We start from the raw sequence: 19,386 nt of genomic DNA, 5'->3' as shown, positions 1-19,386 counted from the left end.
TAAAAAGCAATCTTCACTTGCTAAATGTACTGCAAAAAAGGCCAGTAAGGATAATTCATAATGCCGTCTACAGAGAACATACTAACTCCTTATTTCTAAAATCACAAATACTTCAACTTGCTGATATAGTTCATCTTCAAACAGCTAAAATAATGCAGGCTAAAAATAAGCAATTAGCTAAAAATGTCATCCAATACTTCTCTACAAGATATGATGCTCATATCACCTCATACTTCGGTATGAGGTACATTATTAAAAAAAACTTATACTCATAATACTTATACTATACATAATACTTATGTAACTTATACTCCAGTGCGACTTATGTATGTTTTTTTTCTACCTAATGATGCATGTTTGTCCTTGTGCGACTTATAATCCGGAGCGACTTATAGTCCAGAAAATACGGTAACTCATTAGCTACCAAAGACATATTTATAAGTTTTTTTTCGCCCGAACGCCCAATCCCAAAGTCGCATTTATATGTACGTTTTTTTTTTTTTTGCATGAGGCAAAAATAGTTGATGATGCAACTGCACAATAGAAGAGATCATGTTTGGTATGCGACTTATACTCCAGTGCGACTTATGTATGTTTTTTTTCTACCTAATGATGCATTTTTGGCCTTGTGCGACTTATAATCCGGAGCGACTTATAGTCCAGAAAATACGGTAACTCATTAGCTACCAAACACAAATTTATACATTTTTTTCGCCTGAACGCCAAATCCCAAAGTCGCATTTTTTATTTGCATGAGGTAAAAAGAGTAGAACAGATCATGTTTGGTGCAGCAAAAAATGCGACTTCTGTATAAAAAAAATATGCAAAAGCAAACCTACCGCATGAAGTGGATTGCCTTGATCGATTGGCACCTTGAAGTCAGCCTGGAGCTCATCAAACGCTGTTATCTGAGAAGTGGAAAAACAAACATTCATCACCGTGTAATCACTGGATGATTGAAGAGAGTTGGAGGGATGAGTTAACCCCAATTAAAAATAAAACTCAATTTATCAGATTTACATTGTTTGGACTGTTCAGGATCACTGGGAAGACAGAGTATATCCCAGCTTAGCTAGGGTTAGACCCTTGAATGTGATCCCTTGTCAGTCATTGAGCTTGGGAGAGATTCATTCGAAGTTTGCAACCAAATTGTGTCAATGATCACTTGCACTTGCACTTCCATCTTGGTAGACATGATCCCGTACCAGATCCAAACACCATCTTGTTATGGGTTACCAACTTCGGAGCTACTGGATCTGCATCGAAACCAAAATCAAGCGGCCGACCTCGCATCGCCAAAACTGATTTAAATTTTTAAAACATAATGAACATACTTTACTTTTACTTTATTTGCCTTTTATTTAACCTCCAAATGTATCAGATGATTTTGCCTGACCCTGTATATAATAAGTACACATAAAACGAAAACCCCAGCCAGGGTGAGTTACTGTTGACTTATTTTCAGTGGGCAGCAAATCTATACTTATATGTACGACTCCAAAGTATACCACGGTATTACGAGGCAAATACTGTGTACAGATTCCGATTTTACTAAATGAACTGCATCACAAGCCAAACTATTTCAATCAACGATCCACGCTGCTTTCTTTCTATCTTTATTTCTTCGAGGAAGTCATAGTCTCTGCGATGTTTCGCAGTCTCTCCCTCTGTAAGAGGAAAATGCAAAAAAAATTTTTTTTATTTTATTTTCATTCATTCATTTTCTACCCCTTTTTCCTCACGAGGGTCGCAGGGGGTGCTGGAGCCTATCCCAGCTGTCTTCCGACAAGAGGCTGGGTACACCCTGGACTGGTGGCCAGCCAATCACAGGGCACATATAGACAAACAACCATTCACACTCACATTCATACCTATGGACAATTTGGAGTCGCCAATTAGCCTAGCATGTTTTTGGAATGTGGGAGGAAACCGGAATACCCGGAGAAAACCCACGCATGCACGGGGAGAACATACAAACTCCACACAGAGATGGCCAAGGGTGGAATTGAACCCTGGTCTCCTAGCTGTGAGATCTGCGCGCTAACCACTATTTTATTTTATTTTATTTTATTTTATTTTATTTTATTTTATTTTATTTTATTTTATTTTATTTTATTTTATTTTATTTTATTTTATTTTATTTTATTTTATTTTATTTTATTTTATTTTATTTTATTTTATTTTATTTTATTTTATTTTATTTTATTTTATTTTATTTTATTTTATTTTATTTTATTTTATTTTATTTTAGAATAATAGGTTTCTGTGCAGGTTATTGTGTGTAGCTGCTCTATAAGAGTCCACAACTCAATACAAAGGGCCGGAAATTCCAATCTCATTTCCAAGCCTAAAAGAATCCCAGAATCGTGCAGTCGCAATGAAAATCTCCCTCGAAGGAAAAAAACCTCAAACAGGAACTTCAATTCAGTGTGGGTTAGCCGAGTAGCATAAACATATATAGATCATACAGTACTTCTATACGACTCCAAAGTATACCACGGTATTACGAGGCAAATACTGTGTACAGATAAACAACCCTTCATACTCAGGCTGCAGACAAAAATTTGTTTGGATTTTTCCGATTTTACCAAATGAACTGCATCACAAGGAAAACTATTTCAATCAACGATCCACGCTGCTTTCTTTCTGTCTTTATTTCTTCGAGGAAGTCATAGTTTCAGATCATACAGTTTTTATTTTAAAGTTTTTAAACGTTTATCAAAACAAAGGAATGTGTAACTGCAACACAACCAGCGTCCCGTTTGCACTTCAATCTTGATGGACATGATCCCGTACCAGATCCAAACACCATCTTGTTATGGGTTTCCAACTTCAAAGCTACTGGATCTGCATCGAAACCAAAATCAAGCAGCCGACCTGAACTGAATTAAATTTTTAAAACATAATGAAACAGAATGGCATTAAATGTACTTTTTGAAAATGCTTTACTTTTACTTTATTTGCCTTTTATCTCCAAATGTGTCAGATCATTTTGCCTGACGCTGTACATAGTAAGTACACGAAATACTGTGTACAGATAAACAACCCTTCATACTCAGGCTGCAGACAAAAATTTGTTTGGATTTTTCCGATTTTACCAAATGAACTGCATCACAAGCAAAACTATTTCAATCAACGATCCACGCTGCTATCTTTATTTCTTCGAGGAAGTAGTCATAGTCTCTGGGAAAAATTCCAATCTCATTTCCAAGCCTAAAAGAATCCCAGAATCGTGCAGTCGCAATAAAAAACATGGGTTAGCCGAGTAGCATAAACATATATAAATCATACAGGACTGACTTTTTATCAACAACGGTTGTCAATCCATGAGTTGTGTGCATCTGTAAGATGTACATCGGTATCCGTTGCTTTGTGTTTGTGTGTAAACATAAAATCGATATAATGCACAAAATGTGTTTTACTTTGGACGTGACTAATATGTTATCTTCATAGACACAGCAGAGCTTCACTCCAATCCGGGTTATTTCCCTTGGCTCCACACCTGACAGGCAGCTCTTTACATGTTATTTCCCATTGGATCCAAACTGTGATCCTGGGCCATTGCTTCTGTCTGTTACAGTGTTAGATTCCCCCCAGGCTGTCTTCGTGGCTGATGAGATTACATACGAAGCGTTATCATGACTGCTTTAAAGCTACGCGTATTGGGAGATACATCGATTTTTTTTTTTTAATGTATGTTAGCTCATATTTCAATCTTAGTACCCAGAGTACCCGGAGAAAACGCATGCATGCACGGGTACACCGGCTTCCTCCCACATTCCAAAAACATGCTAGGTTAATTAGCCACTCCAAATTGTCCATAGGTATGAATGTGAGTGTGAATGGTTGTTTGTCTATATGTGCCCTGTGATTGGCTGGCCACCAGTCCAGGGTGTACCCCGCCTCTCGCCCTGAAGACAGCTGGGATAGGCTCCAGCACCCCACTTGTGAAGCTAAACGGTAGAAAATGAATGAATAAATTAATGAATTTTAGAGCCCTCTAGACATGAAGTAACACCCCTATAGTGAACTTTATACTCATATTACCCAATATAGTAGACATAATAAGAGAAAATAAGATGTTTTTACGCTGCATGGCAGACAAGTGATTAGCTGAGGGCCTCACAGCTAGGAGACCCGAGTTCGATTCCACCCTCGGGCATCTCTGTGTGGAGTTTGCATGTTCTCCCCGCCGTGCATGCGTGGATTTTCTCCGGGTACTCCGGTTTCCTCCCACATTCCAAAAACATGCTAGGTTAATTAGAGACTCCAAATTGTCCATAGGTATGAATGTGAGTGTGAATGGTTGTTTGTCTATATGTGCCCTGTGATTGGCTGGCCACCAGTCCAGGGTGTACGCCGCCTCTGGTCCGAAGACAGCTGGGATAGGCTCCAGCACCCCCACGGACTAAGTGAGTGACGGGCAAAATTTGACCAGAACCAACTGAGCTCAGTGGGTGATTTATGCAGAAGGACTGCTGTCAACGCCACTGAATTTCTATAAGCAGGGTTTTATTTATTTTTTTTCATTTTTTTGCTGTGAATGTTGTTTTATTATAAGACTTTGAAGTCATGGTTGGCTGGCAGCCCAAACTAACTTGGCTGGCGCCTCCTCTTCTTTTGGCACATCAAAATGTGCACAAACAGTATGCTTCAACATGGAGATGGAATGAGACGGTTGTGGTCGAATGCGTTGTGCTTTAATGTGTGGATGCAAATTTGCGGAGGGGGGTGGGGGGGGGTTCCTTTTACTTTTAGTGGGTTGAAACAAGGATCCGTCAAACACTGGTAAATACACGCATTCATATGGAAATAACGGATTTTCTTTCAAATGAACAGCAATCACAGTAACCTCTACAGCAGGGGTTTCAAACATGCGGTCCGCGGGCCAAATGTGGCCCGCAGGACACTAGTTTGAGGCCCCCGCCTTGATATGAAAGTTTAATGTTAGTGCGGCCCCGCGCAAGTTTGATATGGTTGCTGTATGGTATCATGTACCCAGAAAAAATTATTACATTTGATTAATGTTCATGTTAAAGGTTAAATAACTGTTAATAGTTATCCTCCCTATCCGTGTGGAAGTGGTAAGTTTTTGGCTATTTAAGTTTAAAGGAAATAACTTGAAGGCTACCGTTTAGGTCGCTAGCTCTCTAGTTTGCGAGTTAGCATGTGTCTCAAGACCCTGCAGTTGCGCAATATGTTGTAAATAAAAAGAGTATAAATGTGACTATAGTCGTGTTTTGTCATGTCTACAGGGCTCTAATAATGCTTTGTTCATTTTAATCCGAAAAAAATAATTTGTCTACCCACCAACTATATGTGGTTTCTTAAGTTTTTATTATTTGCCGTTTTATTATTATTATTATTATATTTATTTATTACTGATTGATTGATTTTCTTTATTCTTGATTTGTTTATTTATTTTTCATCTTATTTTGTGCAGAAAAATAAAAATTAAAAAGCTTTTATTGTAGAAAATCGGAACCAAAGCACTGAAAAAGTTTGTATATTTTTCTGTTTTTAATAAATGCGTTTTTTATGTCGATGTTAGCCAGCCAATCGGACAGATGTCGACTTAACGAATTCCACTGTAAAAATGACTGACTGTACACCAAAAGTTTGTTCGTGTTTAACTCCATTTGAATTAATTGCTCAGAGAGTCTTGCTCGGGAAGTCATCACTGGCTTCAAATTGGCTTAAAAAGCACGGAAAACTAAACAAATTAACTAACAGAGCTTTTTTTTTTTTACTTCGTTTTATAGCACTTCCCTAATCCTTACGAGGATTTAGGAAGGAACATCCAAATCTGTGCCGCAGACTTTCCCAGAGGTCAACGGCCGCCCATGAGCTGGGAGTTTGGCTTCTGTTTTAATTGCTCACACGCTCCCTTCAGGGCCTGTATCTGTGCAGAACACCTTGGCAGAGGCAGACAGCTGGAGAAGCCAGTTTCCCTGATGTTGATAAATAGTGTTGGCACCGTTAACCCTTTACTTCACTCAGAGGAAATCAAAGGAAACAAATCTGTTCCTTGCAGATTTATCCTATGAGTCTGAGTCAGAGTCTTTCTATGAGGCCAAAGGGAAAACTGGGAAGCATTTATCAGACGGAATATCAATACTACGTACGCTTTTACACGTGCGTGTATGCGTCAAACACAACTGAAGCAAGAAACAGACTTTCTAATTAATTTTAAATAATAATCTGGTGAGGAGACCAGGGTTCGATTACACCCTCGGCTATCTCTGTGTGGAGTTTGCATGTTCTCCCCGTGCATGCGTGGGTTTTCTCCGGGTACTCCGGTTTCCTCCCACATTCCAAAAACATGCTAGGTTAATTAGCCACTCCAAATTGTCCATAGGTATGAATGTGAGTGTGAATGGTTGTTTGTCTATATGTGCCCTGTGATTGGCTGGCCACCAGTCTAGGATTTAGCCCGCCTTTTGCATGAAGACAGCTGGGATAGGCTCCAGCACCCCTGCAACCCTTGTGAGGATAAGCAATGAATGAACGAAAATGAATGAATGAATTAATTAATTAATTTTAGAGCCCTCTAGACATGAAGTAACACTCCTATAGTGAACTTTATAGTCATATTACCCAATATAGTTGATACAATAAGAGACAATAAGATGTTTTTATGCTGAATGGCGGACGAGTGATTAGCACGCAGAGCTCACAGCTAGCAGATCCGGGTTCGATTCCACCCTCGGCCATCTCTGTGTGGAGTTTGCATGTTCTCCCCGTGCATGCGTGGGTTTTCTCCGGGTACTCCGGTTTCCTCCCACATTCCAAAAACATGCTAGGTTAATTAGCCACTCCAAATTGTCCATAGGTATGAATGTGAGTGTGAATGGTTGTTTGTCTATATGTGCCCTGTGATTGGCTGGCCACCAGTCCAGGGTTTACCCCGCCTCTCAACCAAAGACAGCTGGGATAGGCTCCAGCCCCCCCGTGAGGATAAGCGGTAGAAAATGAAAAATGAATGAATGAATGAATTAATGTTTTTGTGCTTCACTGCTAATTATTTTTTTTTTATCAAGTGTTGAGATTCCGCACTTTTTCGGTGGTCCTTTAACTCACCATAGTTGTTGTGAGACGTAAAAAAATGAAATTAAATTAATTATTTAATTTTTAGACGTAAAAAAATTAATTAAATTATGTGTCTGAGACATACTGAAAACAGAAAGGGGAGGGTTATTGTAAATGCTGAGCTGAAATCAAGAAGTACATCAATGTCAAGCTAGCAAGAAGTTAGTAAGGCTGCATTAATTACTCATCGATTTTCGCTATTATCTGATAGGCATGGAACTCCAGAGAGAAATTATCATAGAAATTGCTTTTTTTTTTTTTTTTTAACCAAACCAAACCTGGTTCAGCATCGGTTCATAGTAGCTGAATTAAGATATATTCCTCTTGGTGAAATGAGCATCTATCCTTTGAATATTCAAAAGTAAACACCAGGAGTGTCAGTCAGTTCAAAAAGATGAAAAAAATAGAAGTGAGAGGAGGCGTAAGGATGGGGATCATCCATATAATCCCTCCGTGTGTGCATTGTGCAATGAAACAATGGAAACGGCGGAGTCAGGATGATGGATGAGGAGCCAGCGGGGGTTAATGAACACGTGGATCAATGCTGAGCCAAGCCAGTTACGCTCTGAACGCCACCTCCATTAACCTCCATTGCCTGGTGCCAGAAACCCTGTTGACTGTTTGTTTCTAGGGGCGTGTATTGGCAACAATCTGGCAATTCTTACCAATTCCAACATCTGGTACTTTTACAATCAGTAACTGGTACATTTGTTCACTTCCTGCTTTCCTAATATAGTTTTAAATTAAATTAAATTAAAAAAATTGTAAAAATTAAAAAATTGTCCATAGGTATGAATGTGAGTGTGAATGGTTGTTTGTCTACATGTGCCCTGTGATTGGCTGGCCACCAGTCCAGGGTGTACCACACCTCTCGCCCAAAGACAGCTGGGATAGGCTCCAGCACCCCCGCGACCCTCGTGAGGAAAAAGCGGTAGAAAATGAATGAATTAATGAATTAATAAATTTAAAAAAATTTAAAAATTTAAAAATTGTCCATAGGTATGAATGTGAGTGTGAATGGTTGTTTGTCTATATGTGCCCTGTGATTGGCTGGCCACCAGTCCAGGGTGTACCACACCTCTCGCCCAAAGACAGCTGGGATAGGCTCCAGCACCCCCGTGACCCTTGTGAATAAAAAGCGGTAGAAAATGATTAAATTAAATTAAATTAAAAAAAAATGTAAATTTGAAAAAATGTCCATAGGTATGAAAGTGAGTGTGAATGGTTGTTTGTCTATATGTGCCCTGTGATTGGCTGGCCACCAGTCCAGGGTGTACCACACCTCTCGCCCAAAGACAGCTGGGATAGGCTCCAGCACCCCCGTGACCCTTGTGAATAAAAAGCGGTAGAAAATGATTAAATTAAATTAAATTAAAAAAAAATGTAAATTTGAAAAAATGTCCATAGGTATGAAAGTGAGTGTGAATGGTTGTTTGTCTATATGTGCCCTGTGATTGGCTGGCCACCAGTCCAGGGTGTACCACGCCTCTCGCCCAAAGACAGCTGGGATAGGCTCCAGCACCCTTCGTGACCCTCGTGAGGAAAAAGCGGTAGAAAATGAATGAATCAATGGATGAAAAAAATTAAAAAATATTTTATTTTATTTTATTTTATCAAAGTGGAGTGGGCGTGCATGGAGGATAATAAATAAAAACAGACCATTTTGGAAATACAAGGAAATACAGCTGGAATTCCAGATTCTGGAAGATCTAGAAAGCTTTCTGTGCAGGTTATTGTGTGTGGCTGCTCTATAAGAGTCCACAACTCAATACAAAGGGCCTGAAAATGAGCATAACAGGTCCCCTTTAAGTTTTTTTATTTTTATTTTTTCGTTTTTTTTTTTTATTTTATTTTTGTCCCGTACCGAAGTACGAGGTGATATGACCATATACATTCTGATTCTGATTCTGATTCTGATTCATGTAGTATCCAGTCCAGGGTTCACACTATCTGGCCTTTTTCCATCCTGGTCCCTGCATAGTGATTCCTACTGGATGTGGTAATTATTTTTGACACCTCCAGAAACAGATGTAACTGGGACATTATGAGGAAAGCAGATTGTACTTCATCTTTATTTCATTAATGTTATTAAGTCATGAATAATCCAGATGAAGGCAGTGCAGACTGAGTGCAGACTCGCCGCAACTCACAGCTGAGTTTTCTGGCGCTGAACTCCTTCGTTGTTCTGGTCACTTAATTATTATGGTCTCCATTCATCTTTTATGGGTTCGCACTATTTCCCCATTCGGGGTTTTTCCCTGGATAAAAGACAACTTTGCCCTTGCATTAAAATGTAATTGGAGGCTATAAAATTTGGTATTCAACCAACATCTGTGGGAAAATATGCCTCTAAAGTCGCACAAAGTCTTTGACCTTTCCATTCAGTGAACACAAGCTGGGTTTTATGATATTTATGGTGGCTTTTTTTCATAACACACTGGTCAGTAAATGATTATTCATATGCAAGTTATTCATGAAAACAATTGCCGCTATAATCTTAATGAGAGTTTGAAAACGCAAAGACAGAGACCTAGCAGATCCTAAAACACAATGACTGTTCTCGAGGCCTCTTATGCTAGGAGTCCACTGGGCCGGCGCCAGTTGGTGCCAGTTGACGCCAAACACATAATCTTTGGCTCAGTGTGGCGCCGAATTAATGTTTGTTTGGCATGTTGCCATGTTGCCGTTTTTCGGCGCCACAGCTAGCCACTACGTGCCAATCAAATAATCTTTGGCGCGAACTGGCACCAACTGGCGCCGGCACAGTGGGCTCCTAGCATCATTGGCGCAACTTGGCTCGTGCCATTACATTCCAGTGTATTCCAATAGACGTGATTGTTTGCGACATTTGGTTCCACTTGGTGGACACTTCCATCAAGCAATCGACGTGACGAAGATTTGAAACATTTTGAAATTTTTTGGCCACTAAACTAAATTTTTGCCGCCATTACGGGCCACCATGAGCCAGTTTGAGCCACTGCACGCCACTAGGCACTTTATTGGCGACACTAGGGGCCAAAGCAAATTGCATTGCCGTGAACTGGCACCAACTGGCGCCGGCTACAGTGGACTCCTAGCATCATTGGCGCAACTTGGCTCGCGCCATTACATTCCAGTGTATTCCAATAGACGGTTTGTTTGCGACATTTGTTTCCACTTGGTGGACACTTAAATTTTTGCCGCCATTACAGGCCACCATGAGCCAGTTGGGAGGCAGTTTGAGCCACTGCACGCCACTAGGCACTTTATTGGTGACACTAGGGCCCACAGCAAATTGCATTGGCGCGAACTGGCACCAACTGGCGCCGGCACAGTGGGCTCCTAGCATCATTGGCGCAACTTGGCTCGCACCATTACATTCCAGTGTATTCCAATAGACGGATTGTTTGCGACATTTGGTTCCACTTGGTGGACACTTCCATGAAGCAATCGGCGCGACGAAGATTTGAAATATTTAGAATTTTTTTTGCCACCAAACTAAATTTTTGCCGCCATTATGGGCCACCGTGAGCCAGTTAGGAGGCAGTTTGAGCCACTGCACGCCACTAGGCACTTTATTGGCGACACTAGGGGCCACAGCAAATTGCGCCTCCCTCCTGTTGACATTGTATCACATAAAATTCTGCCTCAGTCATCATTGCCTGGGCTATCGCCAACATTTGAGTCGATCTGTTTCAATGGTATCCGTGATTTTCCAAACATTCCAAACACCCCATAAAAGTGACAACCACCTTAATTACCGTTTTTTAACCTTCAACAAGTTCCACTCACACAGAACTAATAGATCGTACCGTTAATTTCCTCTGTGTCTTATTACGTGTTCTCATTAATGCCCAACTCGAGCCAAGTCCCTCTGGGTTCTGTCATTGGCCCATCCTTGTTCTCGTTTTATGTGCTTGCCTTGAGTCATTTGCTCATTTGCATTTGATTTTAAGGGAACGTCATATTCATTTTATGTTGAAGATGCACTGTGAGTTAGGATATGCCCATAAAAATGCCTATTTTTTTAACCCTCCTGCTAGCTTGACGTTGACGTTCTTCTACAATTTCATATCAACATTTGCAATAAATCCTCAAAACCACTTGATTAATCGAGATTAAATAGATTACTTTTCAGATAAAAACTGATGAATACACTACTTTTGAGGGCTGCACGGCCTAGTGGTTAGCGCGGGCTCCACACAGCTAGGAGACTTGTGTTCGATTCCACCCTCAGCCATTTCTGTGTGGAGTTTGCATGTTCTCTCCGTGTATGCGTGGGTTTTCTCCGGGTACTCCGGTTTCTTCCCACATTCCAAAAACATGCTAGGTTAATCCATAGGTATGAATGTGAGTGTGAATGGTTGTTTGTCTATATGTGCCCTGTGATTGGCTAGCAACCAGTCCAGGGTGTCTCGTCCGAAGACAGCTGGGATAGGCTCTGCGAGGATAAGCGATACAAAATGAATGAATGAATGAACAATTGGAATTGCATTGGTTACTTCTTATGTCGGACAATTTATAGGACAATTATCGTCCAGGAAAATGTGTTATCGTGACAGGCCTAAGCGTAATAAAAGCTTTTCCTCCACATTTTATGCAAGGTGAGCACTCTTTGCTCAAGCCTCTGAAAATACACTCGGCGATGACTTTTAGCAAGGCTGTGCTTGGTTGACAGATAAACACATTTTTGCATCGTCATCGGAACGCCACAAACACGGTAACAGCTGAGAGAGTGTTATGCTTGTTAAGTGCGAACGATTATTCACGCCGTTAAACTGACAAATGCCCTGTACTTGTCAAACTCTCCGGGTGTTTAAAAAGTCATCTTCGACATGCAACTCGACCCCATCTGCATATTGTTAGATGAGCCGCTTCCCTCCAATCCTGTGTGCCAATTCGTCATTGCGCAAAACTCGGAGATGCAAGCGGAAGCAAACGGTTAGTAAAAAACGGACATAGTTTTATCATCAAAGTCGGAAATAGGAAATATGTCTGCAACACTAAATCACATCAGTCACAGTAGGTCATCTTCTTCAGTATCGAGCCCTGTGACACTCTGATTTTGTGCAATGAGATGCATAGACAACCTACATGAAGTGTAGGGAGAGTTCCAAATGTTCCTCGGTGGTTCCTCATTAGTTCCTCAGTCACTACTCGAAATTTATCTGAATCAGAATTGGCCTTTACTTAAAAGGGACCCATTACGCTAATTTTGGGGCCCTTTGTATTGAGTTGTGGACTCCTAAAGAGCAGCTACGCACAATAACCAGCACAGAAAGCTTTCTAGATCTTCCAGAATCTGCACTTATTCCAGTGTGAAATGCCGTTGACAGATTAAAATATTTTTCTTTTACTCTAAAGTACTCTAAAGTCATCAGAATGGGCCTTTACTGAGGGTACTCCTGAAGGTACCTTTCACATGTACCACTTCCACATGGAATGGGAGGAGAATGTCGGGCATGCCCTAACATGAATTCCAGAACCTTACAGATCGCGACTGTTCTAGAAGAGTGTTGCTGCTAAGGTTGGCTCAACCAGTTATCAGTTGGGGGGGGGGGGGTTCCAAATGTTCTTAAGACTCCTAAAGAGCAGCTACGCACAATAACCAGCACAAAAAGCTTTCTAGAGCTTCCAGAATCTGCACTTATTCCAGTGTGAAATGCTGTTGACAGATTAAAATATTTTTCTTTTACTCTAAAGTACTCTAAAGTCATGAGAATGGGCCTTTACTGAAGGTACCCATGTACCTTCCACATGTACGTACCACTTCCACATGGAATGGGAAGAGAATGTCGGGAATGCCATAATATGAATTCCAGTACCTTACGGATCGCGACTGTTCTAGAAGAGTGTTGCTGCTAAGGTTGGCTCAACCAGTTATCAGGTGTGGGGTCCAAATGTTCTTGAGACTCCTAAAGAGCAGCCACGCACAATAACCAGCACAGAAAGCTTTCTAGATCTTCCAGAATCTGCACTTATTCCAGTGTGAAATGCCATTGACAAAAAATCTTTTTATTTTGCTGGTAGGGAATCAGAAACTCCAAATATAATTTTCCTTTAGACCCAGAAAAACACTTTCTACAAGCCATTAGGCATATCTGGCTTACAGCGCATGCCCATATAAGGAAGCCCGTCCATGTGTGACATCACACAAGTCCAGTTTTACACCGCCCTCTGAAACCGAGCATTTTGAGCCATCCCAAATTATTTCATGGCTCACTTCCAAATGTGGAAAACTCATTATCTGAAACTTTGGCATCGTTTAACACGAGAATACAACATTCTAACTACATTTATCGGTAATGTGGAAAAAACATATTAGTTCCCTGTTGAGGTACTTTTATACCTTTGTCATTAGTTCCTCAGTAAGTACTCTAAAGTCATGAGAATGGGCCTTTACTGAAGGTACACATGTACCTTCCACATGTACCACTTCCACATGGAATGGGAGGAGAATGTCGGGCATGCCCTAACACGAATTCCAGTACATTACGGATCACGACTGTTCTAGAAGAGTGCAGCTACGCACAATAACCAGCACAGAAAGCTTTCTAGATCTTCCAGAATCCGCACTTATTCCAGTGTGAAATTCTGTTGACAGATTAAAATATTTTTCTTTTACTCTAAAGTCATCAGAATGGGCCTTTACTGAAGGTACTTGTGTACCTTCCCCATGTACCACTTCCACATGGAATGGGAGGAGAATGTCGGGCATGCCCTAACATGAATTCCAGTACCTTACGGATCGCGACTGTTCTAGAAGAGTGTTGCTGCTAAGGTTGGCTCAACCAGTTATCAGGTGTGGGGTCCAAATGTTCTTGGGCCTACTTTACCCAGTTGACTCTTCCGCCTGTCGAGAAAATACGAAATATATGGAGGAAACCTCCAGTAATTGAGAGTAAATGATGTGGTTCTCCCACTGCGCCCTGTGCACCACTTGGCTAGACGGTCTCTCCATCATGTCTGCACCAGAAGACTTCCCCATCTCTCGTAGGCATTTGGCACGCTTCCAGCTTTAATGACACATGGAGGACATTAGAGACTCCTGTTACATGGGAAGAGAATTACAGCGTTGCAGCTCAAGGGAGGTTGCAGTTCACCTTGTATGTTAATTACAATGACTTCATAATGGCTTCTGGGAGATGTGGTCTTGTTCCCTGTGCAAGGAACCGACAGGTTCTCCCAATGAATGCATTTTCTTGGATGTTCACCGCTAACATGACATGACATCTTTGGTTTTATGCTGAAGAGTTCATGGTTGATTGCAGCACCTTTCCTGTTGACACTCGCACCCTGGGTTCCTCTGTGGTCCTTCATTAGTTCCTTAGTCACTACTCGAAAATGTCCTCCGTGAATCACCACCTTAAGGGGTTTGAGTGCAGGAGTGATCTAAGGAGGTATGTTGTCTGGGGCTATATGCCCCCTGGTAGGGTCTCCCAAGGAACCACACCTCGCCCGGATGTGGGATACCGGGGCCTCACCCTGGAGACAAGCCCGGGAGTGGGGCTCGCAGGCGAGCGCCTGGTGGTCGGGCCTTCACCCAGCCCAAAGAAGCCACACGGGATCTCCCCCTCGTAGACCCACCACCTACGGGGGTGAACATAAGGGTCCGGTGCATTGTGTGTTGGGTGGCGGTCAAGGGCGGGTGCCTGGGCGACCTGGTCTTCGGCGGCCAAATCTGGTTCTTGGGACATGGACCCGGACGCCTCCCTGGTGAGGTGTTCCAGGCATGACTAGCCGGGAAAAGCCCCCGGGGCAGATTTCATCCGATTTTCTAAATTCTGCACATCAGCAGTCGGTCCCCATTCTTAAAATCGCATGGTGACATCCTACTATTTTTTTAATAATTAATTTATTATTAATTATTAATTAATAATTAATCAATTTTAATGCACTTTTCTTAAATGTAGTGTTTAAATCCTGTCTCATCCTGTTCTTGTACACCCAATCTCGTGTATCTGAGTGTCTCGTGACACGCCTACTTACTGCACAGGAAGCTAAACAGCTAGTCTACAAGAGTTGTGGTTCCTCATTGTGAGAATTCTGTTAATCAATTATTTTGGGGGGAAAATAACTATATTTAATTATATTTAATACACAACAAATCTGAGTTATTAGGCTAGAATTTTTTAATTGTGTAATTAATGTATTATTATTAATTAATAAATAATTAATTTTAATGCACTTTTCTTAAATGTAATGTTTAAATCCTGTGTCATCTCGTTCTTGTACACCCAATCTCGTGTATCTGAGCGTCTCGTGACACGCCTACTTTACTGCACAGGAAGCTAAACAGCTAGTCCACAAGAGTTGTGGTTCCTCATTGTGAGAATTCTGTTACTCAATCAATTATTTTGGGGGGAAAATAACTATATTTAATTATATTTAATACTCAACAAATATGAGTAAATAGGCTTTAATTTTTTAATTGTATTTATTATTTTTTTTTCAATGTTTTATGATTTAATTCCCGAGCACACTTGTCCTTAACTCCTCCCTTCTGTCTTCCTACTGTGTTTATTTGTTAATAATTTGTCCATGTCTCCCCCGTATGGCATCACAGAAGCCTTTATGATTGATCAATGAGGTTGATTTTCTTCTCTATAATAGCTGTAATAGCTGGTCCATGCGCAGGCTCTCGTATGACATAAATTATGCTAATGGGTCCATCTTGTGTGTGTGTGAAAAATAAGAGTCATGGCGGACTCGTCTTGTTTTCAGTGTTGCACAAGTTCATGACTCATTTCACTTGCAATGTCTTTTCATCTCTGCCCTCTTTTTCTATTTATGTTCATTTACACAAGTTTGCTATTATTTATAGTTTTGTTTTTTTTACCCTAGTTCGATGCAATTTCCCAGTAAGTCGACGCACAGAAAACACGCCTGTAGGTTATTGAATGGTCTAATTTCAACGACTCGGAACAAAAAACACAAAGACGTGAATGAGCTTATTACGCCGCGTGTCTACATGTCAGTGTGAGAGTGGGAATCCGCCGAGGCATCGCTACTCTTTCTGCTGTCTTAAGCAGAAAACACAATCAAGCGCACCCCCCCCCCCCCCCCCCCCCGTCGCAAGGTGGATTATTGCTGAGGCGTCAGAATAGTGCATTCAACTGTAAACAAATATCATTCCTATAACTGCTAAAAGGGATGCTTTATTTTGATATTTGTTATTTATAAAACAGCAGCGACGCTTCGTAGATCTCAACTTGCAAGTCTGAGTACTCAGGATGTTTAAAAATAATAAAAAATAATAAATAAAAAGAATACTACTAATAATAAAATTAATTAAATAAAAAATTAATAGAAAACCCCAAAAAAATAAATTATATTAGATATTATATGGTTAGCTAATGTAGTTAAGATATTTAATAATATTGTTTTATATCATAATCGCATCTGTTTATACAATAGATTTAGGCATTTTTGCTTAAAAATAATATTTATATTTGGAAAATACCTGACGAAAAATAAATAATAATAATGATAATAAAAAATAAAAAATTAAACTATATTAGGAAAGCAGGAAGTGAACAAATGTAACAGTTAGTGATTGTAAAAGTACCAGATGGAGGGGTAGGCTTTGCTTCTTCCTACTCCTTTTGGACATGTGGAACTGGGAACTGATGATGGGATGCACTCAATTGTTATGTATGAGACTGTTGTTGCTGCGGTTAATTGTGGTCAAAATATGTGTACATAAATGACAAGCATATACATATATTGTATATCCATTCATACTGTATGATCTTTTTTGATGATGGAGGTGTGAATGGCTGAAGAAAAACAGCTGCTGGATTCCCAATCACTTGTGTGAAAATGACTGCTTAATTGATTTAGGATGCTGCACCGTGGCAGAATGAAGGCAGCCGGCAGTGCAAAAAAAAGCAGGAAACAAATTAGCGAGATGCAGTAGTGACATCTGACACAGGTGTGCACGCCATTGGGTTCAGCAGTGAGGGGGGGGCGGATGCTAATATGGGCAATATCAATACCGTGTTTAGTATCAGATCAACCGAAGTGTTCTTTTTCAGTGTTTCAACTTATTTGACACAAGAGGACTTCAGAGGATTTGAATGACAGCTCATTGATTTTGCTCAAATAATTGGTTTTAGTTAAAACTGTTTAAGCGTGCGGGTCTCACAGCTAGGAGACCCGAGTTCAATTCCATCCTCGGCCATCTCTGTGTGGAGTTTGCATGTTCTCCCCGTGCATGCGTGGGTTTTCTCCGGGTACTCCGGTTTCCTCCCACATTCCAAAAACATGCTAGGTTAATTAGCCACTCCAAATTGTCCATAGGTATGAATGTGAGTGTGAATGGTTGTTTGTCTATATGTGCCCTGTGATTGGCTGGCCACCAGTCCAGGGTGTACCCCGCCTCTCGCCTGAAGACAGCTGGGATAGGCTCCAGCACCCCCCCCCCCCCGCGACCCTCGTGAGGATAACCAGTAAAAAATGAATGAATGAATAAACCTGTTATTAGAGCCCTCTAGATATAAAATAATACCCAATGGAGTAGACATAATGTGTACGGTGCTCGACATGATGTCGAGGACACAGTCTGGTGCTTGTGTGTCTCAATGAACATTACATTAATAAATAATTTATTAATAAATAATTCATTAATAAATAATTCATTAATAAATAATTTAATAATAAGTTGTTTATTAATAAATGATTAATAAATGATTAATTGAATCATCATTTATTACTAAATAATGTATTAATAAGTTATTTATTAATAAATCATTTCTTAATAAATTATTTCTTAATAAAATATGTATTGATAAATCATTTTTAAATAAATTATTTATTAATAAATTATTTATTATTTTTTATTTATTCATGTTTGAATCTTGCAAGACCTGGTGACAGTCCTATATTTTTTTAGTTTCTTAATTAACTTATTTATTAATAATTTATTTATTAATAAATTGTTTATTAATGAATTATTTATTAATACATTCTTTTTATTTATTCATGTTTGAATCTTGCAAGACCTGGTGACAGTCCTATATATTTTTTAGTTTCTTAATGAACTTATTTATTAATAATTTATTTATTAATAAATGATTTATTAATGAATTATTTATTAATAAATTATTTATTATTTATTCATGTTTGAATCTTGCAAGACCTGCTGACAGTCCTATTTTTTTTAGTTAATTACTTTCTACTTAATTACGTTTTACTTAATTTTACGTAAAACATATTGTGTGCAATAAAACAATTTAATATATTATATATATTATTGTATATTTAATATATTACAATCATAATAGCAACGTCACAGAATCTTAACCAACACCAAAAACAGTATCGGTATCAGTATCTGGTCGTGTTGGTATCGAATCGATACCAAAATATCCAGTATCGCCCACCTCCCCCCTCTTTGAACATCAAACAGACCTTGACAGAATTGTGTAGTATTTAACGCATATTAAGGTAAAAGAAGTACTTACATGCCATATTGCGAAGAAGATGAGTGACACGCAGAGAACCAGAGACAGCATGTAGCAGAAGGCAGCAAAAGTGAACATAATTGGGACACAAAACGGCGGGGAATTTCCCACAAAAAGCTCGATCCCATTTATAAAATATCCCCCCCCAAAAAAAGATGGGGGGGCTGCGGTTTAAACAATAAAGTTGTCACGCTGCCACAAGAACACGACACGGTACCGGTACCATGACTTCTCCTATGTCAATGATAATAATACAAATAAAATAATGTAAAAAAATAATAAAAAAAATAAACCGTCCACTGCGTCTGTGAAGCAGCGGTGGTGTTGTGAGTCAGAATCCCAACCCGGGTTGATGTTCGGCGGCTGTGATGACTGCCTCCACCGCCAGGATCATGTCCCTTTTTTTAAAAATAGCAAAATACAAACGAAACAAGCCGCAACATGGAGGAGTTGATGCGCAACACAATGCAGAGGATGCGCGCCGATGCCGGATCCATTCGTCTGGCTTCGGGGAGGGAGAAGATGAAAGGCACGCGCGTGAACAGGTGGATCTATAGGAGCAACACCCACAGCGTGTGCACGTGAGATTGGTGCACGCGCACAACAAATAACGCTATATGTAGAGATATTTTTTTGCATTATATTTATGGAGGGATTATGGAGTCTTGGAACACTTCATAGTTAATAGATGATCAGTATTATTATTATTATTATTAATATGACACCTTCATATGCCATATACATTGCTGCAATCACATAAACTGTGCAGGATAAAAATATTACAGGAGGAACATTTCCAGTAAGAAGATTTTAATAATTTTTAAAAAGCAGTAGAAATGAGAAAAATAGCTGT

General features: G+C 39.9%; 1 protein-coding gene across 4 annotated transcripts in view; it reads right to left on the bottom strand.

The window, feature by feature from the left end:
- Positions 1 to 19,094, bottom strand: part of cnih3 (cornichon family AMPA receptor auxiliary protein 3) — a 43,306-nt gene extending 24,212 nt beyond the window's left edge. For all 4 annotated transcript variants that reach the window (XM_058072436.1, XM_058072446.1, XM_058072427.1 and 1 more), the window contains exons 1-2: positions 18,534 to 19,094; positions 840 to 908 (exon numbers count right to left, since the gene is read on the bottom strand). In XM_058072436.1, coding sequence (XP_057928419.1) covers positions 840 to 908; positions 18,534 to 18,611 — 147 coding nt within the window. In that variant the 5' untranslated portion in view covers positions 18,612 to 19,094. The remainder of the gene's footprint in view (positions 1 to 839; positions 909 to 18,533) is intronic.
- Positions 19,095 to 19,386: the final 292 nt, after the last annotated feature.

This window comes from Doryrhamphus excisus, chromosome 1 (assembly GCF_030265055.1).
Source record: "Doryrhamphus excisus isolate RoL2022-K1 chromosome 1, RoL_Dexc_1.0, whole genome shotgun sequence".
Lineage (NCBI taxonomy): Eukaryota > Metazoa > Chordata > Actinopteri > Syngnathiformes > Syngnathidae > Doryrhamphus > Doryrhamphus excisus.
This window is presented reverse-complemented; position numbering and strand designations above follow the sequence as displayed.